The sequence below is a fragment of the Cherax quadricarinatus genome, chromosome 51 (assembly GCF_038502225.1).
Source record: "Cherax quadricarinatus isolate ZL_2023a chromosome 51, ASM3850222v1, whole genome shotgun sequence".
Classification (NCBI taxonomy): Eukaryota; Metazoa; Arthropoda; class Malacostraca; order Decapoda; family Parastacidae; genus Cherax; species Cherax quadricarinatus.
Window position 1 is genome coordinate 23,618,947 of NC_091342.1, and position 25,800 is coordinate 23,644,746.

The 25,800-nt window shown below is 39.1% G+C and overlaps 1 protein-coding gene across 9 annotated transcripts in view; it reads right to left on the minus strand.

The window, feature by feature from the left end:
* Nucleotides 1-25,800, minus strand: part of LOC128694738 (constitutive coactivator of peroxisome proliferator-activated receptor gamma) — a 173,513-nt gene that overhangs the window by 129,552 nt on the left and 18,161 nt on the right. For all 9 annotated transcript variants that reach the window (XM_070095966.1, XM_070095958.1, XM_070095963.1 and 6 more), the window contains exons 2-4: nt 24,487-24,592; nt 14,162-14,365; nt 1,585-1,740 (exon numbers count right to left, since the gene is read on the minus strand). In XM_070095966.1, coding sequence (XP_069952067.1) covers nt 1,585-1,740; nt 14,162-14,365; nt 24,487-24,561 — 435 coding nt within the window. In that variant the 5' untranslated portion in view covers nt 24,562-24,592. The remainder of the gene's footprint in view (nt 1-1,584; nt 1,741-14,161; nt 14,366-24,486; nt 24,593-25,800) is intronic.

Sequence of the window (25,800 nt, forward strand, 5' to 3'; positions counted from 1 at the left end):
CTAGGAACATATCTCCTACAAATTTCTAGGAAATACAGCATAAAAATAAACTGAGCTTGATAACTTAAGAGGCTGGAAAGACAAACAAATATTCATTGTAATTCTCATTATACAGTGGACCCTCACCTAACGATATTAATTGGTACCCGAGAACGAATATCGTTAGGCGAGTTTTTTAGCGTTAGCCGAGGCAAAAGTTAGTGTTAAAATGTATCGTTAGGCGAATTTAACGTTATGCGATGCGTTTGTTAGGCGAGGGTCCACTGTATTAAGACTTTGTGTTAACCCTTTCAGGGTTCGTGCCGTAGATCTACAGCTTTGAGTTGAGGGTCCAAACCGTAGATCTACGCCATGAGCTCAGCTCATTCTGATAAGCTGTGAGTGGTAAATTTAGGTCTAGATATGAGAGAATACATCTGTGTGGTAAGTGTGCACCACATAAAACAAATCCTGCAGCACACAGTGCATAATGAGAAAAAAAACCGAGACCGTAATTTTCGATTAAAACAGCAACTTTGCATTGTTTTTTTGTATGTTTTTTACAGTTGTATTTACGATTTCTTGATCTCATTTGATAGAATGGAAGATATATTACAGAAATAGATATGATTTTGATTGGTTTTAGTACCGGAAATGGCTTGAAACTGAGCTCAAAGTAGCGGAAATGTTAAACTTTTGCCAATGTTCAAGAGTAAACAAATGACCTCACACGTCTAATACATGCCAGCTGATGGGTCTAATATATGTTCACAAATGTGGTGATATTATTTATACAATTATTACAATATTGCATAACATAAATTTTCTATTTTTGGTTTGAATAAAATTCATTATGTGAAGAAAAAATCAAACTGGAATTCATTTGTGAAGACTGAAAATGTAACTAATGAACAGAGGAAATGTCAATTTAGTGCCAGGAATGCCTGCATTGTTTATTCTGGGCCCTATTTTGAAATTGGAATATTTTGAACTTGTGTTAAATTGGCCAAATTACCAATTTCCGATCACTTTATTTTGTAGTGATTTCTTGTGCTCAGTCGATAGAATAGAAGTAATACTAGTGAAACAGCTAAGAATTTGGTTGACTGGAATAATGTAATTGGCCTAAAGTGGGAGTCAAAGTCGGTAAAATCGCCGATGTGTAAATATCGCTGACACATCAAAATTCACGAGAGCACAATTTCATCAAATTTCCATTAAATTTCGTACTTTTTGTTTTATTACCTTCAGAAAAAGATTCTCTACCACTTCATAAGAAAAAATAACAAAATCATTTTTTGAAAATTCTTGGACCCTGGTGCACACTTTGAAATTTGGCCTCTGGACCCTGAAAGGGTTAATATAATAATAAAGTGTTATATGCCTCACAAACTGGATGTGGAAAAGACAAATAAATTCTCAACAAAATATCAAAATCACTTGGAAAGAGAGATCACTTTCTATTAAGAATACTGTTATATGCTACTAAATGTGACTATGGCAAGGAAAACAGACCACAAACAAAACAACTACATTATAAGACTGGAAGATGATTATGATCTAAGACCAAGAGCAGGAGAAGGCTATACCTGTGTCATAACATACCTTAAATATCAAAGGTGTAAAGGCTGCCAGTCCTGTAGGTATGAAGAAATGTTTGCCATGCTCCAACTCTTTGTTTGATTTAATAATGGTGAAATAAGTTATTACATCCTTCAAATTTTCCAGGCGCCGATGAGTCCAGGTTTCTCGCTTGCGCTCCTACATGTAACACAATAAAAGTTTACAAATAAGCAAGTAAGCTACATAAGCAAGTAAGTGGATAGCTTTAAATATGATTTGTGTGTGTTTATATATTTTTTTTCAACACGTTAGCCATCTCCCACCGAGGCAAGGTGACCCAAAAAAGAAACACTTTCACCATCATTCACACATAATCACTGTCTTTGCAGAGGCACTCAGATATGACAGTTCAGATGTCATTCTGAACTGCCAATATCCCAAGCCCCTCCTTTAAAGTGTAGGCACTGTACTTCCCTCCTCCAGGACTCAAGTCCTGCTAACTGGTTTCCTTGAATCCCTTCTCAAAATATTGCCCTGCTTACACTCTAACAGCTCATCAGTTCCCAAAAACCATTCGTCTCCATTCACTCCTATCTAACACGCTCACACATGCCTGCTATATGTCCAATAGGGATCAATGAAAAAATACAAATTTTAGAGATGCAAGCTGCACTTTTCAGGCATTATTTGTATGGTAACAACAAACCTCTGTGCAAAACTTCAGATCATTTTATGCCAATTTACCCTGCAGGAGGGGTGTTAATGTTGCAGTTTAAAAACTGTAGTGTAAAGCACCCTTCTGGCAAGACAGTGATGGAGTGAATGATGGTGAAAGTTTTTCTTTTTCGGGCCACCCTGCCTTGGTGGGAATCGGCCAGTGTGATAATAAAAAAAAAAAATAATATTACCCTGCAGCATTGGTTGTAAATTATTGGTTGTCAGGACAATAATCAAGTGTACATGGTTTACCTGGAGTATACCTGGAGAGTGTTCCGGGGGTCAACACCCCTGTGGCCCAGTCTGTGACCAGGCCTCATGGTGAACCAGGGCCTGATCAACCAGGCTGTTACTGCTAATCGCACGCAGTCCAATGTATGACCCACAGCCCAGCTGTGGGTCATACATTGGACTACTGCAAGCCGTGCTGGTGACTTTTACAATGACAATGTTGCGAACCACTTTAGGAAAAATCTTAAAGGAACGCGAGGTACAGAGCTCTATGGACAGATTTTTGGTGTGACAGAGGTCCAGTGACTCTCAAGTTGTTCCCAGTGGCATTAAAATTAATACACTCCCATCTCCCATTCTCTCATCTCATCACACATCACTACAGCTTCAATAAAGGCAAGTGTCATTTATTCTTCATTTAGTACAGTATATTGTGCATGTATCCTTCTTTTTGTGCTTAGGAAAATGTATATTTCATCTGTTAAAATTTTTTTTCATACTTTTGGGTGTCTGGAATGGATTAATTGAATTTCCATTATTTCTTATGGGGAAAATTAATTTGACTTACGATAATTTCGTCCAACAGTGAGCTCTCTGGAACGGATTAATATCATAAGTTGGGGGTCCACTGTATTTTGAAATGCATCTCTGGTCTAGTTTACCCTGCAGTCTTGATGTCTTTGACATTCTTTTTGCCAGGTCATAATTTGCATTACTCATTTGATACTCTCTTTATTTTCTTATTTTTTTTTTTCAACACGTTGGTCATCTCCCACTGAGACAGGGTGACCCATAAAGAAAGAAAATTCCCAAAAAGAAAACACTTCCATCATCATTCAACACCTTCCCCTCACTCATACATAATCACTGTCTTTGCAGAGGCTCTCAGATACAACAGTTTATAAGTCCCTCCAAACTGCCAATATCCCAAACCCCTCCTTTAAAGTGCGGGCACTGTACTTCCCATTTCCAGGGCTCAAGTCCGGCTAACCGGTTTCCCTGAATCCCTTCACAAAATATTACCCTGCTCACACTCCAACAGCTCGTCGGGTCCCAAAAACCATTCGTCTCCATTCATTCCTATCTAACACGCTCACACATGCTTGCTGAAAGTCCAAGCCTCTCGTTCACAAAATCTCTTTTACCCCCTCCCTCTAACCTTGTTATCTCTAATAATACAGAGCAGGGAAGGAGTGTAATGTCTGCATGCTAAAGACATAGTTTTGCAATATGATATACAGTATGCACTGGTTTTATCCCCCCTCCCCATCCTTTATTATCATTCCTCCATTTTCATTATAAAGATGACAATGCTCTCCATGGGGAAGTGGAACAGAATTCTTCCCCCATAAGCCATGCGTGTCATAAGAAGTGACTAAAATGCCGGGTGCAAGGGGTTTGTAACCCTTTCCCTTGTATACATTACTAAAGTTAAAAAGAGAAACTTTCGTTTTTTCTTTGTAGGCCACCCTGCTTCAGTGGGATACGGCCAGTTTGTTGAAAGAAGAGGATGACAATGGGGTGAATATTAGTAAACGTGATTTCTTCCTGGCTTACCCTGTCTTGGTGGGAAATGGGCATTGAGTTAAAAAAGAAATGATATGGGATTAGGGATGTGCCAAAGTATTGGTATTGGTACCAGTATCAGTGAGTCTCGGCTAATTTTGATGGATTTGGTGTCGTTATTGGTTTTATTTATTATTTTTTTTATTACCACATTGGCCGTTTCCCACCAAGGTAGGGTGGCCTAAAAAAAGAAAAACCTCTATCATCATTCACTCCATCGCTGTCTTGCCAGAGGCATGCTTACACTACAGTTATACAACTGCAACATTAACACCCCTCCTTCAGAGTGCTGGAACTGTACTTCCCATCTCCAGGAATCAAGTCCAGCCTGCCAGTTTCCCTGAATCCCTTCATAAATGTTACCTTGCTTGTACTCCAACAGCACCTCAAGTCCTAAAAACCATTGTCTCCATTTGCTCCTATCTAACATGCTCATGCACGCTTGCTGGAAGTTCAAGCCCCTCGCACACAAAACCTCCTTTACCCCCTCCCTCCAACCTTTCCTAGGCCGACCCCTACAGATTTATACACTCTCAAAGTCATTCTATTTCATTCCATCCTCTCTACATGTCCAAACCATCTCAATAACCCTTCCTTATCCCTCTGGATAATAGTTTTGGTAATCTCGCACCTCCTCCTATTCTCCAAACTATGGATGCTCTGCATTATATTCACATCACACATTGCCCTCAGACATGACATCTCCACTGCCTACAGCCTTCTCCTTGTTGCAACATTCGCCACCCATGCCTCACACCCATACAAGAGCGTTGTTGTAACTATACTTTCATACATTACCCTCTTTGCTTTCATGGATAAAGTTCTTTGTCTCCACAGACTCCTCAGTGCATCACTCACCTTTTTACCCTCATCAATTCCATGATTCACCTCATCTTTCATAGACCCATCTGCTGACTCATCATCTCCCAAATATGTGAATACATTCATCTCCATACTCTCTCCCTCCAATCTGCTATCCAATCTTCCATTATCTATTTTTTTTTATCCTCATAAGGTTACTCTTTCCTATATTCACTTTTAATTTCCTTCTTTTACATACCCTATCAAACTCATCAACCAACCCCTGCAACTTCTCTTCAGAATCTCCCAAAAGCACAGTGTCATCAGCAAAGAGCAAATGTGACAACTCCCGCTTTGTGTTAAATTTTTTATCTTTTAACCCCACACCTCTTGCCAACACCCAAGCATTTGCTTCTCTTACAACTCCATCTATAAATATATTGAACAACCATGGTGACATCACACATCCTTGTCTAAGGCCTACTTTTAGTGGGAAATAATCTTCCTCTCGCCTACATACTCAAACCTGAGCCTCACTATCCTCATGAGGATTCTTCATTGCTTTCAATAACCTACCTCCTATTCCATACATTTACAATATCTGCCACACTGGCCCCCTATCTGCCCTATCATACATTTTTTCCAAATCCATAAATGCCACAAAAACCTCCTTACCCTTATCTAAATACTGTTCACCTATATGTTTCACTGCAAACACTTAGTCTACACACCCCCTACCCTTCCTAAAGCCTCCTTGTTCATCTGCTATCCTGCTCTCCGTCTTACTCTTAATTCTTTCAATAATAACTCCACTATACACTTTACCAGGTATACTCAACAGACTTCTTCCCCAATAATTTTTATATTCTCTTTTGTCCCCTTTGCCTTTATAAAGAGGAACTATGCATGCTCTCTGCCAGTCCTTAGGTACCTTACCCTCTTTCATACATTTAATAAATAAAAACACTGACCACTCCAAAACTATATCCCCACCTCCTTTTAACATTTCTATCTTTATCCCATCAATCCCAGCTGCTTTACCCCCTTTCATTCTACCCACTGCCCCAGTCGCTTCCCCCACACCCACAACTGGTTCTTCCTCACCCCCATAAGATGTTATTCCTCCTTGCCCTATACATATTGGCATCAGCATAAAATTAGGTACAGTGGAACCTAAAAAATCGAACGTATCACATATCGAACGTTTCGAAAATAAGACCATTTTTTCGGACAAACTGTGTCCCTATTATCGAACGCGCCCCTATTTTCGGACCGCCGGGTACAGGACCTGTCCGCTGGCCCGCTCTATCCACGTCCCCGTGAGCAGTCTAGCTTTGTTTATGCTTGAGTGAACACTAACCTGCGATCTCATTCACACATTTTACAATTATTTAATTGTGTTTAGTGCTTGTGGGGCTGTGAAATAAGCTGCCATGGGCCCAAAGAAACTTGCTAGCGGTACCCCTGTGGTAAAGAAAGTGAGAAACACCATAGATGTGAAGAAGGAAATAATACAGAAGTATGAGATTGGAGTGAGACTTGTTGAGCTTGCCAGGATGTACAGAGGACTGTGGACAGTTATTTTGTGAGACAGAAACATACAACTGTGGACAGTCGTCTGTTTCTGTCTCAGTCATCCTCATGGAGGGGGATTCTCCTTCCAAACAATAACCCCAACCCCCTCTCCCCTCCTCCCTATCTTCCAGATGTCATCACCAATCTTCAACAAAGGTAAGTAAAAATGTTATTTTATATTACTATACATAATTAAAGACTATAGCATTTGTTGTGTGTATGTAAAACTGTAATTAATCTCTATAAAATGTATTTTTTTGTGAATAATTTTGGGTTTCTGGAACGGATTAATTGTATTTCCATTATTTCTTATGGGAAAGATTGCTTCAAATTTCAGACTTTTCGAATTTAGAACTAGCTCTTGGAACCGATTAAGTTCGATTTTTGAGGTTCCACTGTATTAGTACAGTGGACCCCCGCTTAACGATCACCTCCCAATGCGACCAATTATGTAAGTGTATTTATGTAAGTGCGTTTGTACGTGTATGTTTGGGGGTCTGAAATGGACTAATCTACTTCACAATATTCCTTATGGGAACAAATTCGGTCAGTACTGGCACCTGAACATACTTCTGGAATGAAAAAATATCGTTAACCGGGGGTCCACTGTATAAGCAAAAATTTTGGCATTGTCTCATCCCTATACAGGCGGGCCTTACATATACAGCATCCTCTTTTCAGTGTTCCAAATTTTTGTTGTTTTCAAATGAGCCATTGTTCATTATGTTTCATGCTATTACCTGTTTTCCACCATTTTTGTACAACAGTTGCGTAAGGGAAGGACGACTGGCACTATATTTTAAGGTAAGCATTGTATGTACTGTGTATTTTATTTACTTTTTTGTCTGTTTTTATATAAGCCTAGGTGTAATGAGCACGTTATCAGACGTTTTAAACACATTCAATAATGAAAATATTCTCTTTTCCATCTGCTGGAGATTTTTGCTTACCATAGCTCAACTGCTAGTGCACTCAGCTCACACACTGAGGTCCAGAGTTCAAATCTCCTCCGGTACGGATGGAAAACATTAGGGACATGTTTCCATATGACACCTACTTACTGTCCCTGTTCACCCATCAGTTTAAAATGAGTACCAGGGTGTTAGTCAACTGGTGCAGGTCACATCCTGGGACCTAATTTGCCCGAAATGGTCAGCATAACAAAGGGCTTTCTATATACTGTAGTAGTATGTCATTATTGTCAACTAGGCTTATATATCATGTTTTTTTTTTTTTTCAACAAGTCGGCCGTCTCCCACCAAGGCAGGGTGACCCAAAAAAGAAAGAAAATCCCCAAAAAGAAAATACTTTCATCATCATTCAACACTTTCACCACACTCGCACATTATCACTGTTTTTGCAGAGGTGCTCAGAATACAACAGTCTAGAAGCATACACATATAAAGATACACAACATATCCCTCCAAACTGCCAATATCCCAAACCCCTCCTTTAAAGTGCAGGCATTGTACTTCCCATTTCCAGGACTCAAGTCCGACTATATGAAAATAACCGGTTTCCCTGAATCCCTTCACTAAATATTACCCTGCTCACACTCCAACAGATCGTCAGGTCCCAAGTACCATTCGTCTCCATTCACTCCTATCTAACACGCTCACGCACGCTTGCTGGAAGTCCAAGCCCCTTGCCCACAAAACCTCCTTTACCCCCCTCTCTCCAACCCTTTCAAGGACGACCCCTACCCCGCCGTCCTTCCCCTATAGATTTATATGCTTTCCATGTACTTGTAGTAAATAAAGATATTATTATTATTATTGTTATTATTATTATTATTATTATTATTATTATTATTATTATTATTATCATTATATTATTATTATATAGGGTTGGGATCCTAAGAGCTGTACAAATGGGGCCCTCCTGTATAAGGTAATTGCAGGCAGTCTGCATCACTTTCTTCATTCTCATCAGTCACTAATACTTCTGGGCACCTCTAGCATCACAGGTATTCCTTTACAGAGCCAAGGTTAGTATCTAGAAATGAGATGAGTGTTGATAATATCCAAAATCATTTGATAAGCACAGACAGAGCAAACAGCGGAACTTTGGTTGTTGACTGCATTACTTGCCGAACAAATTGGTTTTCAAATGAGGAATTTGAGAAAAAAATGTCCTGGTTTTCGTGTGTTCTCTTTGTTGTCAATCAACAATGCGAACAGCTCGGGTCAAGTGCTCAAAGAATGAGCACTGGGCAGTGTGTCAACAGTGAGGGGGACTAAAAATTGAAGCCCTTACTTGTTTATCATTCCCCAAATCCGTGAGTTTTTAAGAAGAACAATGTTATGAAAATAAATTGGCTCTTGGCCCCCACTGTCAAAAAAGTACCTCATTAAAAAGCAATTGTCACTCAGGGCCTTTTTACTGATGCATAATGCTCCTGCTCACCCTCCAAGCTTGGAAAATGAGTTGTTGGAGGAGATCAGTTTTACAACTGTGAAGTTCTTGCCTCCTAACACCACTCGTCCCATCCAGCCCATGGACCAGCAGGCACTTCTAACTTCAAGAAACTACACCAAAGCACTTTTTGAAAGGTACTTCGAAATCATTTCAAAAACAAACTTAACCCTCAGGGAGTTCTGGAAGGACCATTTCAATATCCTCACCTGCTTGAGGCTTATAAACGAAGCCTGAGGAAATGTGTCTTCCGGGACCATGCTGTCAACATGGAAGAAATTATGGCCTGACTTTGTGGCAGCCAGGGATTTTGAAGGCTTTGAAGATAAGCCTGAGCCGGTAGAGGATACTGTGTCCCTGGGGAAGACCTTGGGCCTAGAGGTGACTGAAGATGATGTGGAGGAGTTGGTAGAGGAGCACAGAACTGAACTCACCACAGATCTTGTAGACCTTCAGAAGGAGCAGCAACAGACTGCAGCAGAGGAGCAGTCATCAGAGGAAGAGGAGGGAAGGGATGATGTGCCCAATGAACATGTCGAGGAAATGTGTGCTAAATGGCATAATGTGCAGGAGTTTTCTGAAAAATACCATCCAAAGCAGTGGCCATTTGTCTCACTAATATGCACAATGACAGTGTAATGTCTCAGTTTAGACAAGTATTAAAATGGAGTCTGAAACAAAAATCACTGGACAAGTTTTTAGTGAGACAAAGAACCAGTGAGCCAAAACAAGGTATTAGTGGTGAAAAGAGACAAGGAAGAGAAACAACACCAGAAGGACAGTTGCATGACATATTAATAGAAGGTGACTCTCCTTCCAAGCAGTAACATACCCCCTCCTCTCCTCCACCTCCTGCTTCTAGTATGCCATTAGCTCTCCTCTGACAGGTAAGAGACAGTTAGATTTTCATTTACTGTACAGTATTTCAGTTAAAGTTTCTTTTAGTATTCATTTTATATAGTAGTTAGTACATTTTTAATAAATTACGATATTGTCATTCGGGGTCTGGAATGGATTAACTCTATTTACAATACATTGTTTTTAAAGGAAAAACTACTTTGGTGGTCGTCCATTTTGGTTGATGAATCGACATCTGGAATGAATTAAAGTCTACAACAGAGGTTCCACTGTACTATATCTATAATTAGCACTCTTTCAATAGTATTATTCAAAGAGTCATGCTTACTCATCTTCTTGGCACCTCCAGCATCACTAACATTCCTCATGGATGCCATAGTTAAATTTCACATATGGTAGGAATACACTCGGTAAGAAACTTACTGAGAGAAAATATTATTTATAATTCACTCTTAAGAAAATCACCACTGTTATATCTATGGTTCTTGACCAATATCTACCAAACATATATGAAAACTATGTACATATACACCTACCATCCGACTTACGACCTGCTCGACATACGACCACTTGACTTACGACCATGTGTTTATGCCAAATTTCTGGGAAATAAACAACTGTTTGTGTTGTACACAGTGTTTATCCTAAACCTTATGGTATAAAATACAGTACTAACAGCATAAAAAGTTAAGAAAAAATTAAATACCAAAATAAAACAATAACATAAAATTATTACAAAAGTGTGATGTTGATATTCAGTAGTAAGGTTCGACTTATGTCCATTTTGACTTACGACCAGTTGGTCGGAACCAAGCTTGATCGTAAATCGGATGGTACCTGCATGCACAAAATGAGCATACAGTAAACCCTCAGTATAACAAACCATTATATAATGGGCATATAAAATAATGGGCAAAATCTACTGGGTAAATTGTGTCTCTGACCCCTTTATTTTCAATGTTTATTGCAGTATAACCATAAACTGTGTATGCAAAACTATATTAGGTATATGGTAGAGAATTTTTTTTTTTTTTTTTTTTGGGGGGGGGGACTAATTTTTAACACTATCCTGATTTAACACAAAGCATTAATGCATTCATAAAAAAATAAGAAAAAATATTTAAAACTATTGTGTAGGAAGGTACTACTTTTTCTGTTAATTGGGGGACCTTCAGCCTGGGAGAAGAGAATAAACATACTTTAGGCAAAAAGTGGGTCATAATAAGTGTGTATGCACCTGGAGAAGAGAGGAATGCAGAGGAGAGAGAGAGATTTTGGGAGATGTTAAGTGAATGTATAGGAGCCTTTGAACCAAGTGAGAGAGTAATTGTGGTAGGGGACCTGAATGCTAAAGTAGGAGAAACTTTTAGAGAGGGTGTGGTAGGTAAGTTTGGGGTGCCAGGTGTAAATGATAATGGGAGCCCTTTGATTGAACTTTGTATAGAAAGGGGTTTAGTTATAGGTAATACATATTTTAAGAAAAAGAGGATAAATAAATATACAAGATATGATGTAGGGCGAAATGACAGTAGTTTGTTGGATTATGTATTGGCAGATAAAAGACTGTTGAGTAGACTTCAGGATGTACATGTTTATAGAGGGGCCACAGATATATCAGATCACTTTCTAGTTGTAGCTACACTGAGAGTAAAAGGTAGATGGGATACAAGGAGAATAGAAGTATCAGGGAAGAGAGAGGTGAAGGTTTATAAACTAAAAGAGGAGGCAGTTAGGGTAAGATATAAACAGCTATTGGAGGATAGATGGGCTAATGAGAGCATAGGCAATGAGGTCGAAGAGGTATGGGGTAGGTTTAAAAATGTAGTGTTAGTGTTCAGCAGAAGTTTGTGGTTAAAGGAAAGTGGGTGCGGGAGGGAAGAGGAGCGATTGGTGGAATGATGATGTAAAGAGAGTAGTAAGGGAGAAAAAGTTAGCATATGAGAAGTTTTTACAAAGTAGAAGTGATGCAAGGAGGGAAGAGTATATGGAGAAAAAGAGAGAGGTTAAGAGAGTGGTGAAGCAATGTAAAAAGAGAGCAAATGAGAGAGTGGGTGAGATGTTATCAACAAATTTTGTTGAAAATAAGAAAAAGTTTTGGAGTGAGATTAACAAGTTAAGAAAGCCTAGAGAACAAATGGATTTGTCAGTTAAAAATAGGAGAGGAGAGTTATTAAATGGAGAGTTAGAGGTATTGGGAAGATGGAGGGAATATTTTGAGGAATTGTTAAATGTTGATGAAGATAGGGAAGCTGTGATTTCGTGTATAGGGCAAGGAGGAATAACATCTTGTAGGAGTAAGGAAGAGCCAGTTGTGAGTGTGGGGGAAGTTCGTGAGGCAGTAGGTAAAATGAAAGGGGGTAAGGCAGCCGGGATTGATGGGATAAAGATAGAAATGTTAAAAGCAGGTGGGGATATAGTTTTGGAGTGGTTGGTGCAATTATTTAATAAATGTATGGAAGAGGGTAAGGTACCTAGGGATTGGCAGAGAGCATGCATAGTTCCTTTGTATAAAGGCAAAGGGGATAAAAGAGAGTGCAAAAATTATAGGGGGATAAGTCTGCTGAGTATACCTGGTAAAGTGTATGGTAGAGTTATTATTGTAAGAATTAAGAGTAAGACGGAGAATAGGATAGCAGATGAACAAGGAGGCTTTAGGAAAGGTAGGGGGTGTGTGGACCAGGTGTTTACAGTGAAACATATAAGTGAACAGTATTTAGATAAGGCTAAAGAGGTCTTTGTGGCATTTATGGATTTGGAAAAGGCGTATGACAGGGTGGATAGGGGGGCAATGTGGCAGATGTTGCAAGTGTATGGTGTAGGAGGTAGGTTACTGAAAGCAGTGAAGAGTTTTTACGAGGATAGTGAGGCTCAAGTTAGAGTATGTAGGAAAGAGGGAAATTTTTTCCCAGTAAAAGTAGGCCTTAGACAAGGATGTGTGATGTCACCGTGGTTGTTTAATATATTTATAGATGGGGTTGTAAGAGAAGTAAATGCGAGGGTCTTGGCAAGAGGCGTGGAGTTAAAAGATAAAGAATCACACACAAAGTGGGAGTTGTCACAGCTGCTCTTTGCTGATGACACTGTGCTCTTGGGAGATTCTGAAGAGAGGTTGCAGAGATTGGTGGATGAATTTGGTAGGGTGTGCAAAAGAAGAAAATTAAAGATGAATACAGGAAAGAGTAAGGTTATGAGAATAACAAAAAGATTAGGTGATGAAAGATTGAATATCAGATTGGAGGGAGAGAGTATGGAGGAGGTGAATGTATTCAGATATTTGGGAGTGGACGTGTCAGCGGATGGGTCTATGAAAGATGAGGTGAATCATAGAATTGATGAGGGGAAAAGAGTGAGTGGTGCACTTAGGAGTCTGTGGAGACAAAGAACTTTGTCCTTGGAGGCAAAGAGGGGAATGTATGAGAATATAGTTTTACCAACGCTTTTATATGGGTGTGAAGCATGGGTGATGAATGTTGCAGCGAGGAGAAGGCTGGAGGCAGTGGAGATGTCATGTCTGAGGGCAATGTGTGATGTGAATATAATGCAGAGAATTCGTAGTTTGGAAGTTAGGAGGAGGTGCGGGATTACCAAAACTGTTGTCCAGAGGGCTGAGGAAGGGTTGTTGAGGTGGTTCGGACATGTAGAGAGAATGGAGCGAAACAGAATGACTTCAAGAGTGTATCAGTCTGTAGTGGAAGGAAGGCGGGGTAGGGGTCGGCCTAGGAAAGGTTGGAGAGAGGGGGTAAAGGAGGTTTTGTGTGCGAGGGGCTTGGACTTCCAGCAGGCATGCGTGAGCGTGTTTGATAGGAGTGAATGGAGACAAATGGTTTTTAATACTTGAAGTGCTGTTTGAGTGTGAGCAAAGTAACATTTATGAAGGGGTTCAGGGAAACCGGCAGGCCGGACTTGAGTCCTGGAGATGGGAAGTACAGTGCCTGCACTCTGAAGGAGGGGTGTTAATGTTGCAGTTTAAAAACTGTAGTGTAAAGCACCCTTCTGGCAAGACAGTGATGGAGTGAATGATGGTGAAAGTTTTTCTTTTTCGGGCCACCCTGCCTTGGCGGGAATCGGCCAGTAGGATAATAATAAAAAAAAATTTCATCTTAAGAAATTATTTTCCTACCTAAAGTTTAGTAGTTATACAAATATTCTTTTGATGGGTTCCTGTGTTAGTACATGAATGAAACACATCCAGCACAGCTAAATTCCCAACTACACCTGTTTCACCCTGATTTGCAACTTCTCTTTCCTAGAACCCTCACTAAAAAACTCAATTGCTCCAACAATCTGGATAAGTTTTTACCAGAATTTCTTAAGGCATCATACAAGTTACAGACCTGAATAGGTTCACTTATTTTTTCATGAAAACTACATATTTTGATCATTTCTATCTGCTAAATTTACTGCACTAATTTAGTTTTCTGCAATACTACACAGAATGAAAGGAAGCAATACGTACTGGTGTGTTGCCATCAAAAAAGAGGACAAGCACAATGCCGTGAGCTGTCAAACTCTTGTAAAAATCTTGAATATGCTCAATATAACCCTTCCATTGACCTCCACAAACCCAGTTTAGTTTGCCGTACAACTTACGCATGCAAGACATGCCATCCACCACAATAAGTGGAGTTTTTCCAGTCCGCCTTTGGTATTCATCCGCAACCTGCAAACGCAATATAGCATTAAAACATCCGTACCCCTAGACACCATTAACACTTCAAAATTACAATCATAAATAAGAAGCTTATCTCTAGTCTTTACTATAAAAAACAGTCTTGTTCAACTTTCATATTTTCAAGTAAACATAATACAGCTTCTCCTCACTTAGCGGCGTACTCGTTTACCGACGACTCGGACTTACGACAGGCTCTCTAACCAGTATGCGTACCTAAATAATGTATATAAGAGCTGATTTCCTCTATTCAGTTCATTACAATATACAGTAGGGCCCCACTTACACGGCAGGTTAGGTTTCAGGCTACCGCCGTTAAGCGGTAACAAGTTTACACTAACATACATGAAGTTAGCAATAGAACTAGGCATTAAAAATGAAAAAGTAAAATACACATATACATGTAGTACAGTCATTACTTACATTAAAATATTTGTAGTTTTAATGTAGGGTGAGACAAGTAGTATTTATAGCAAGAAATCAGGTGTAGGAGGTATGGTAGCTAGTCAGGCCAGGCCAGGCCACCCCACCCCACCCCACCCTCACTTAATATACTACGACATTTAAAGCGTCCCAGAGCGATAAATTGCATATATGGTTCACTCATTACTTACCTTAAAATATTTGTAGTCTTAATGTAGGGTGAGAGGTGAGTAAACAAACGAGGTGGGGCATGGTGACTGTATTAGAAAGTCAGGTGGGGGGAGCTGTATAGTGAGTCTTAGTCATAATTTGAAATGTCCATATTAGGAGAATGCCATAAAGCAGGGCCCTACCGTACAGTACGCTACTGTATAAACATTTAAAAATATACCAGTTATAAATGGTGCAAAGGTGACAATAAAACAATATCAAAGATGATTGATAAAAACCCACTACCATTATAGTATGCTTCTCACTTAGCGATGAATTCGTTTACTGGCGTGGTCTTAGGAACGGAACTCAGTCGTTAAGTGAGGACAGGTTGTATAGTACAGGTCGGCCATTACTGATCTGGAGATTTGGTAAAGGAACAAGCCAAAATTTTTCATGAAGAACTAGCTGTTGGGTTAAGTGTATTCTAACCTAACCACTCTGTGATCCGGCAAAATCACTAATCCGGCACCCTACAGGTCCCGGTGATGCCAGATTAGTGATGGTCAACCATTAGTGAACACTAACTGGGTACAGTGTGATATAGCTATGTAATATTATACACACACACACACCAAATTAAAAAAATCCTATTAAGCCTGAAAGGCTTTTCTAAAAAAGCCTGAAAAACTTATCTAAAAAAAATTTGATTAATAGTAGTCAAAAACTTTCTGGGGCCAGTATTTTCAACCAAGACTATCTGGCAAATCATTTGGTATTAAGTAATACATTAGTTAATGTCTTAGTAATAAAGAAAATGTAAAAAACAAATAAATGACTAAAATGAACACAAGAGTTAACATGGACCAATTTTTTATGATTGCAAACAACTGTTTAAATTGTGAAGTTATCATCCAGAAATATTATTAGCAGAATGTTTTTTAATACATACACAGTACTACACATATATTTTACCATGAATGGCAACAAGAGAAGATCAACTATATAATGTCAGGAAATAAAGTGGGTAGTGTTGGATAAACCCAACACTACCCACTTTATTTCCTAGCATTATATAGGTGTGAAGTGAAGAATACACAGAGAAATAGGGTTATGTTCCAAACACCTTCAAATTTACCAAACAACTTTTTTCTATTGTACTAGGTAAAGCTTACTGCAGTGTAACTTTGTTGACAGGGAATTTTGTAGGAATGATTAATGTGGGCCTAATGAGTTCAAGCGGGTTGTTGATTCTCTCAGACCAAAAGCTTCCATCTTTTTCAGTACTGTTGTATGTGCTGAGTATGTGTGCATTTATTCAGTACACACAATATGAACTACAATTTTTTAGTCATCTTTGCCAGCTGTAAGCATTGCAAAGATGACAAACTTCTGCCCCACATTCTAATACTGCATTTTTAAAACTATCCCAACCCTCTTCAACCCCCCCCCCCCCACTACTCATCTTTGCACTAGCCCACCTTTCTGCCAATAGTCGCTTATATCTCACCCGAACTTCCTCCTCCCTTAGTTTATACACTTTCACCTTCCTCTTACTTGTTGCCACCTTCCTCTTTTCCCATCTACCTCTTACTCTAACTGTAGCTACAACTAAATAATGATCCGATATATCAGTTGCCAATCTATAAACATGTACATCCTGGAGCCTACCCATCAACCTTTTATCCACCAATACATAATCTAACAAACTACTTTCATTACGTGCTACATCATACCTTGTATATTTATTTATCCTTTTTCATAAAATATGTATTACTTTTTACCAAATCTCTTTCTACACATAGCTCAATTAAAGGCTCCCCATTTACATTTACCCCTGGCACCCCAAATTTACCTACTACTCCCTCCATAACATTTTTACCCACTTTAGCATTGAAATCCCCAACCACCATTACTCTCACATTTGATTCAAAACTCCCCACGCATTCACTCAACATTTCCCAAAATCTCTCTCTCTCCTCTACACTTCTCTCTTCTCCAGGTGCATACACGCTTACTATAACCCACTTTTCACATCCAATCTTTATTTTACTCCACATAATCCTTGAATTAATACATTTAAAGTCCCTCTTTTCCTGCCATAGCTTACCCATCAACATTATTGCCACTCCTTCTTTAGCTCTAACTCTATTTGAAACCCCTGACCTAATCCCATTTATTCCTCTCTATTTAAACTCTCCCACCCCCTTCAGCTTTGTTTCACTTAAAGCCAAGACATCCATCTTCTTCTCATTCATAACATCCACAATCATCTCTTTCTTATCATTTGCACAACATCCACGCACATTTAGACTTCCCACTTTGACAATTTTCTTCTTCTTATTCTTTTTAGTAATCTTTACAGGAAAAGGGGTTACTAGCCCATTGTTCCCGGCATTTTAGTTGGCTTTTACAACATGCATGGCTTATGGAGAAAAGATTCTTATTCCACTTCCCCATGGATATAAAAGGAAAAGTAATAAGACCAAGAATTATTAAGATAAAATCAAAGAAAACTCAGATGAGTGTGCATAAATAAACGTGTACATGTATGTGTAGTGTGACCTAAGTGTAAGTAGAAGTAGCAAGACATGCCTGTAATCTTGCATATTTATGAGACAGACAAAAGACACCAGCAATCCTACTATCATGTAAAACAATTACAGGCTTTCATTTTACACTCACTTGGCAGGATGGTAGTACCTCCCTGGGTGGTTGCTGTCTACCAACCTACTACCTATCTCTCTCTCTCTCTCTCTCTCTCTCTCTATATATATATACGTGTATATATATATATATATATAATGTGTATATATATCCCAGGGAGGTACTACCGTCCTGCCAAGTGAGTGTAAAACGAAAGCCTGTAATTGTTTTACATGATGGTAGGATTGCTGGTGTCCTTTTTTCTGTCTCATGAACATGCAAGATTTCAGGTACGTCTTGCTACTTCTACTTACACTTAGGTCACACTACACATACATGTACAAGCACATATATACACACCCCTCTGGGTTTTCTTCTATTTTCTTTCTAGTTCTTATTCTTGTTTATTTCCTCTTATCTCCATGGGGAAGTGGAACAGAATTCTTCCTCCGTAAGCCATGCGTGTTGTAAGAGGCAACTAAAATGCCGGGAGCAAGGGGCTAGTAACCTCTTCTCCTGTATATATTACTAAATGTAAAAGGAGAAACTTTCGTTTTTCCTTTTGGGCCACCCCGCCTCGGTGGAATACGGCCGGTGTGTTGAAAGAAAGAAAGATATATATATATATATATATATGTTGTAGGTTGGTAGACAGCAACCACCCAGGGAGGTACTACCGTCCTGCCAAGTGAGTGTAAAACGAAAGCCTGTAATTGTTTTACATGATGGTAGGATTGCTGGTGTCTTTTGTCTGTCTCATAAATATGCAAGATTACAGGTACGTCTTGCTACTTCTACTTACACTTGGGTCACACTACACATACATGTACATGTTTATTTATACACACTCATCTGAGTTTTCTTTGATTTTATCTTAATAGTTCTTGGTCTTATTACTTTTCCTTTTATATCCATGGGGAAGTGGAATAAGAATCTTTCCTCCGTAAGCCATGCATGTTGTAAAAGTCAACTAAAATGCCGGGAACAATGGGCTAGTAACCCCTTTTCCTGTAAAGATTACTAAAAAGAATAAGAAGAAGAAAATTGTCAAAGTGGGAAGTCTGAATGTGCGTGGATGTTGTGCAAATGATAAGAAAGAGATGATTGTGGATGTTATGAATGAGAAGAAACTGGATGTCCTGGCTTTAAGTGAAACAAAGCTGAAGGGGGTGGGAGAGTTTCAATGGAGAGGAATAAATGTGATTAGGTCAGGGGTTCCAAATAGAGTTAGAGCTAAAGAAGGAGTAGCAATAATGTTGAAGGATAAGCTATGGCAGGAAAAGAGGGACTACAAATGCATAAATTCAAGGATTACGTGGAGTAAAATAAAGATTGGATGTGAAAAGTGGGTTATAGTAAGCGTATATGCACCTGGAGAAGAGAGAAGTGTAGAGGAGAGAGAGAGATTCTGGGAAATGTTGAGTGAATGCGTGGGTAGTTTTGAATCTAGCGTGAAAGTAATGGTGGTTGGGGATTTCAATGCTAAAGTGGGTAAAAATGTTATGGAGGGAGTAGTAGGTAAATTTGGGGTGCCAGGGGTAAATGTAAATGGGGAGCCTTTAATCGAGCTATGTGTAGAAAGAAATTTGGTAATAAGTAATACATATTTTATGAAAAAGAGGATAAATAAATATACAAGGTACGATGTAGCACGTAATGAAAGTAGTTTGTTAGATTATGTATTGGTGGATAAAAGGATGATGGGTAGGCTCCAGGATGTACATGTTTATAGAGGGGCAACTGATATATCAGATCATTATTTAGTTGTGGCTACAGTTAGAATAAGAGGTAGATGGGAAAAGAGGAAGGTGGCAACAACAAGTAAGAGGGAGGTGAAAGTGTATAAACTAAGGGAGGAGGAAGTTCGGGTGAGATATAAGCGACTATTGGCAGAAAGGTGGGCTAATGCAAAGATGAGTAGTAGAGGGGTTGAAGAGGGTTGGATGAGTTTTAAAAATGCAGTATTAGAATGTGGGGCAGAAGTTTGTGGTTACTGGAGGGTGGGGGCAGGAGGAAAGAGGAGTGATTGGTAGAATGATGAAGTAAAGGGTATGATAAAAGAGAAAAAGGTAGCTTATGAGAGGTTTTTACAAGGCAGAAGTGTTATAAGAAGAGCAGAGTATATGGAGAGTAAAAGAAAGGTGAAAAGAATGGTGAGAGAGCACAAAAGGAGAGCAGATGAAAGAGTGGGAGAGGCACTGTCAAGAAATTTTAATGAAAATAAGAAAAAATTTTGGAGTGAGTTAAACAAGTTAAGAAAGCCTAGGGAACGTATGGATTTGTCAGTTAAAAACAGAGTAAGGGAGTTAGTAGATGGGGAGAGGGAGCTATTAGGTAGATGGCGAGAATATTTTGAGGAACTTTTAAATGTTGAGGAAGAAAGGGAGGTGGTAATTTCATACACTGGCCAGGGAGGTATACCATCTTTTAGGAGTGAAAAAGAGCAGAATGTAAGTGTGGGGGAGGTATGTGAGGCATTACATGGAATGAAAGGGGGTAAAGCAGCTGGAACTGATGGGATCATGACAGAAATGTTAAAAGCAGGGGGGATATAGTGTTGGAGTGGTTGGTACTTTTGTTTAATAAATGTATGAAAGAGGGGAAGGTACCTAGGGATTGGCAGAGAGCATGTATAGTCCCTTTATATAAAGGGAAGGGGGACAAAAAAGATTGTAAAAATTATAGAGGAATAAGTTTACTGAGTATACCGGGAAAAGTGTATGGCAGGGTTATTATTGAAAGAATTAGTTAAGACAGAATGTAGTATTGCGGATGAGCAAGGAGGTTTCAGAGTGGGTAGGGAATGTGTAGATCAAGTGTTTATATTGAAGCAAATATGTGAACAGTATTTAGATAAAGGTAGGGAAGTTTTTACTGCATTTATTGATTTAGAAAAGGCATATGATAGAGTGGATAGGGGAGCAATGTGGCAGATGTTGCAAGTATATGGAATAGGTGGTAAGTTACTAAATGATGTAAAGAGTTTTTATGAGGATAGTGAGGCTCAGGTTAGAGTGTGTAGAAGAGAGGGAGATTACTTCCCAGTAAAAGTAGGTCTTAGACAGAGATGTGTAATGTCACCATGTTTGTTTAATATATTTATAGATGGGGTTGTAAAAGAAGTAAATGCTAGGGTGTTCGGGAGAGGGGTGGGATTAAATTATGGGGAATCAAATACAAAATGGAAATTGACACAGTTACTTTTTGCTGATGATACTGTGCTTATCGGAGATTCTAAAGAAAAATTGCAAAGGTTAGTGGATGAGTTTGGGAGTGTGTGTAAAGGTAGAAAGTTGTAAGTGAACATAGAAAAGAATAAGGTGATGAGTGTATCAAATGATTTAGATAAAGAAAAATTGGATATCAAATTGGGGAGGAGGAGTATGGAAGAAGTGAATGTTTTCAGATACTTGGGAGTTGACGTGTCAGCGGATGGATTTATGAAGGATGAGGTTAATCATAGAATTGATGAGGGGAAAAAGGTGAGTGGTGCATTGAGGTATATGTGGAGTCAAAAAAGTTATCTATGGAGGCAGAAAAGGGAATGTATGAAAGTATAGTAGTACCAACACTCTTATATGGGTGTGAAGCTTGGGTTGTGAATGCAGCAGCAAGGAGGCGGTTGGAGGCAGTGGAGATGTCCTGTCTAAGGGCAATGTGTGGTGTAAATATTATGCAGAAAATTCGGAGTGTGGAAATTAAGAGAAGGTGTGGAGTTAATAAAAGTATTAGTCAGAGGGCTGAAGAGGGGTTGTTGTGGTGGTTTGGTCATTTAGAGAGAATGGATCAAAGTAGAATGACATAGAGAGCATTTAAATCTGTAGGAGAAGGAAGGCGGGGTACGGGTCATCCTCGAAAAGGTTGGAAGGAAGGGGTAAGGGAGGTTTTGTGGGCGAGGGGCTTGGACCTCCAGCAGGCGTGCATGAGCGTGTTCGATAGGACTGAATGGAGTCGAATGGTATTTGGGACCTGACGATCTGTTGGAGTGTGAGCAGGGTAATATTTAGTGAAGGGATTCAGGGAAACTGGTTATTTTTATATAGCCGGACTTGAGTCCTGGAAATGGGAAGTATAATGCCTGCACTCTAAAGGAGGGGTTTGGGATATTAGCAGTTTGGAGAGATATGTTGTGTATCTTTATACGTATATGATTCTAAACTGTTGTGTTCTGAGCACCTATGCAAAAACAGTGATTATGTGTGAGTGAGGTTTAAGTGTTGAATGATGATGAAAGTGTTTTCTTTTTGAGGATTTTCTTTGTTTTTGGGTCACCCTGCCTCGGTGGGAGATGGCCGACTTGTTGAAAAAAAAAAATATACATATATATATATATATATATATATATATATATATATATATATATATATATATATATATATATAATTATATATATATATATATATATATATATATATATATATATATATATATACATTACTGAGTATACTGAGTATACCAGGAAAAGTATACGGTAGAGTTATAATTGAAAGAATTAGAGGTAAGACAGAATGTAGAATTGCGGATGAGCAAGGAGGCTTCAGAGTGGGTAGGGGATGTGTAGATCAAGTGTTTACATTGAAGCATATATGTGAACAGTATTTAGATAAAGGTAGGGAAGTTTTTATTGCATTTATGGATTTAGAAAAGGCATATGATAGAGTGGATAGAGGAGCAATGTGGCAGATGTTGCAAGTTTATGGAATAGGTGGTAAGTTACTAAATGCTGTAAAGAGCTTTTATGAGGATAGTGAGGCTCAGGTTAGGGTGTGTAGAAGAGAGGGAGAATACTTCCCGGTAAAAGTAGGTCTTAGACAGGGATGTGTAATGTCACCATGGTTGTTTAATACATTTATAGATGGGGTTGTAAAAGAAGTAAATGCTAGGGTGTTCGGGAGAGGGGTGGGATTAAATTATGGGGAATCAAATTCAAAATGGGAATTGACACAGTTACTTTTTGCTGATGATACTGTGCTTATGGGAGATTCTAAAGAAAAATTGCAAAGGTTAGTGGATGAGTTTGAGAATGTGTGTAAAGGTAGAAAGTTGAAAGTGAACATAGAAAAGAGTAAGGTGATGAGGGTATCAAATGATTTAGATAAAGAAAAATTAGATATCAAATTGGGGAGGAGGAGTATGGAAGAAGTGAGTGTTTTCAGATACTTGGGAGTTGACGTGTCGGCGGATGGGTTTATGAAGAATGAGGTTAATCATAGAATTGATGAGGGAAAAAAGGTGAGTGGTGCGTTGAGGTATATGTGGAGTCAAAAAACGTTATCTATGGAGGCAAAGAAGGGAATGTATGAAAGAATAGTAGTACCAACACTCTTATATGGATGTGAAGCTTGGGTGGTAAATACAGCAGCGAGGAGACGGTTGGAGGCAGTGGAGATGTCTTGTCTAAGGGCAATGTGTGGTGTAAATATTATGCAGAAAATTCGGAGTGTGGAAATTAGAAGGTGTGGAGTTAATAAAAGCATTAGTCAGAGGGCAGAAGAGGGGTTGTTGAGGTGGTTTGGTCATTTAGAGAGAATGGATCAAAGTAGAATGACATGGAAAGCATATAAATCTATAGGGGAAGGAAAGAGGGGTAGGGGTCGTCCTTGAAAGGGTTGGAAAGAGGGGGTAAAGGAGGTTTTGTGGGCGAGGGGCTTGGACTTCCAGCAAGCGTGCATGAGCGTGTTAGATAGGAGTGAATGGAGACGAATGATACTTGGGACCTGACGATCTGTTGGAGTGTGAGCAGGGTAATATTTAGTGAAGGGATTCAGGGAAACCGGTTATTTTCTTATAGTCGGACTTGAGTCCTGGAAATGGGAAGTACAATGCCTGCACTTTAAAGGAGGGGTTTGGGATATTGGCAGTTTGGAGGGATATGTTGTGTATCTTTATACGTATATGCTTCTAAACTGTTGTATTCTGAACACCTCTGCAAAAGCAGTGATAATGTGTGAGTGTGGTGAAAGTGTTGAATGATGATGAAAGTATTTTCTTTTTGGGGATTTTCTTTCATTTTTGGGTCACCCTGCCTCGGTGGGAGACGACCAACTTGTTGAAAAAAAAAAAAAAATCTATACATTATATATATATCTTCTTTCAACAAACTGGCCGTATCCCACCGAAGCAGGGTGGCCCAAAGAAAAACGAAAGTTTCTCTTTTTAAATTCAGTATTTTATACAGGAGAAGGGGTTACTAGCCCTTGCTCCCAGCATTTTAGTTGCTTCTTATGACACACATGGCTTACAGTGGAAGAATTCTATTCCACTTCCCCATGGAGATGACAAAAGTTGGTTCATCTGCAAAGAGAATAGGTTCAAAGAGACGAGATGCAATGGGGAGATCACTGGTGCATATATGGAAGAGCAAAGGACCAAGAACACTGCCCTGAGGCATCCCTACATTGACAGGCTGAGTTGATGAGATTATGCCACTAATGGAGACATACTGGTGTTTGTTACTGAGATAAGACTTTAAAACATTGTGATATAATGTTCTAGTTCAATATGCAAGATGTTATGATCAACTGCATCTAAGGTTTTCCACAGGTCTATGAAGAGGCTCAGAGGACATTAATTGTTTTCAAGAGCTCCATAATGCAGTTAAGCATTTTTATAATTGTATCATTTGTACTTTTTTGCAGACTGAAACCAAACTGGCAGGGGATGAGTATACTGTGAGACACTAGGAAGGGGTAATCTCACTTTTGAATTAATTTTTTCAAAGATTATAGATAGCAATGGCAAGTCAGATACTGGTCTAAATATAACACATACACAAATTAATATATAGTGTAATACTATGTTGCTTTAAGTTGTTTTCATGTTATTGTATATTCTAATTTATATCAAGATTTTTTATTAACTATTTGCAGTGGGAAATACCATGTGTGACTAACCTTGCCTATGTTAACAGAGTAGCAAGCCTGTCCACAGTGGGACTCCAAGAATGACTGTAACCCTCTCACTCCCATGACTGAGGTGTTGTTGACTTCACTTCTCTACCTGGAAACCAAATGACAGAATAGAAAATAGTACTGTATCAAACAAACGTTTCAAAAATCATACAGTATGCAAACCCAATACTGACTTAAAATTATTTAATGACATCAGAAATATTAAATGACTCTGGATGATCATAAATAAGTTATTAGATAATCATATAGCAGTAGTAAGAAATACATATGATTTATTGACAAAATTCAAATACAGTGCAGACATATACAGAAATTCACAACACATGTTAGACCAAATTAACAACAATGTAATAATATTCGTTAAAAGTGCCAAACTTGAAGTCATTCAGCACTGAGTGGCAGAGGAGAATACACAAGAAGATAAAAGTGGGTACAGTTATAGGATGCAAAGGGCAAATAGATGACAAGGTAAGATAAGACTAGAAATTTAACATGACTTAAGGGTTTTTTACCACATCAGTCATTTTTCGCTATGATACAGTTACACGAAGAAGAAAACTCGCCATCATTCATTCAATAACTGCCTTACCAGATGTATTCTGACATCACAATTCACCTGACCCTCTAGACTGCAACATTCCCACCCATCTTTCAGAGTGCAGGCACTGTACTTTCCAACTCCAGGACCCAAGTCTGGCTAACTGTTTTTACATATGTGTTACCTTGCTTACAATCCAAAACCATTTGTCTCCACTCACAGTGATGTAACATGTTCTCACATGTCTGGTAAATACTCAAGCCCCTACAACTCAAAACCTTTACCTCTCTCCCTCCAACCTTTCCTAGGAAGGAAGGGGTTTAGTGGTCTGTAGCAGTGTGTGGGGGGATAGGAAAAGCTTGGTGTTGTGTAACTGATGGTAGTACAATAGCAATGAATGCAGTGACTCATGAAATCATAATAATACAATTGTAAAGTAATCACAGAACAAGTGGGGCTTGAACTCTTGGAGAGTGAGTTCCAAAACTCACAAGCCAGTGTGGTAACCACTTGGCCAGCTGGCTCTAAGTCTTATCCAATTAGGTGCAGAGTGGTTTGTGGTGGTGATGTAGAGTGTGGGAATGAGAGAGAGCATGAGAGTGAGAGTGTGTGTGTGTGTGTGTGTGTGTGTGTGTGTGTGTGTGTGTGTGTGTGTGTGTGTGTGTGTGTGTGTGTGTGTGTGTGTGTGTGTGTGTGTGTGTGTGTGTGTGTGTGTGTGTGTGTGTGTGTGTGTGTGTGTGTGCGTGTGTGCGCGCGCG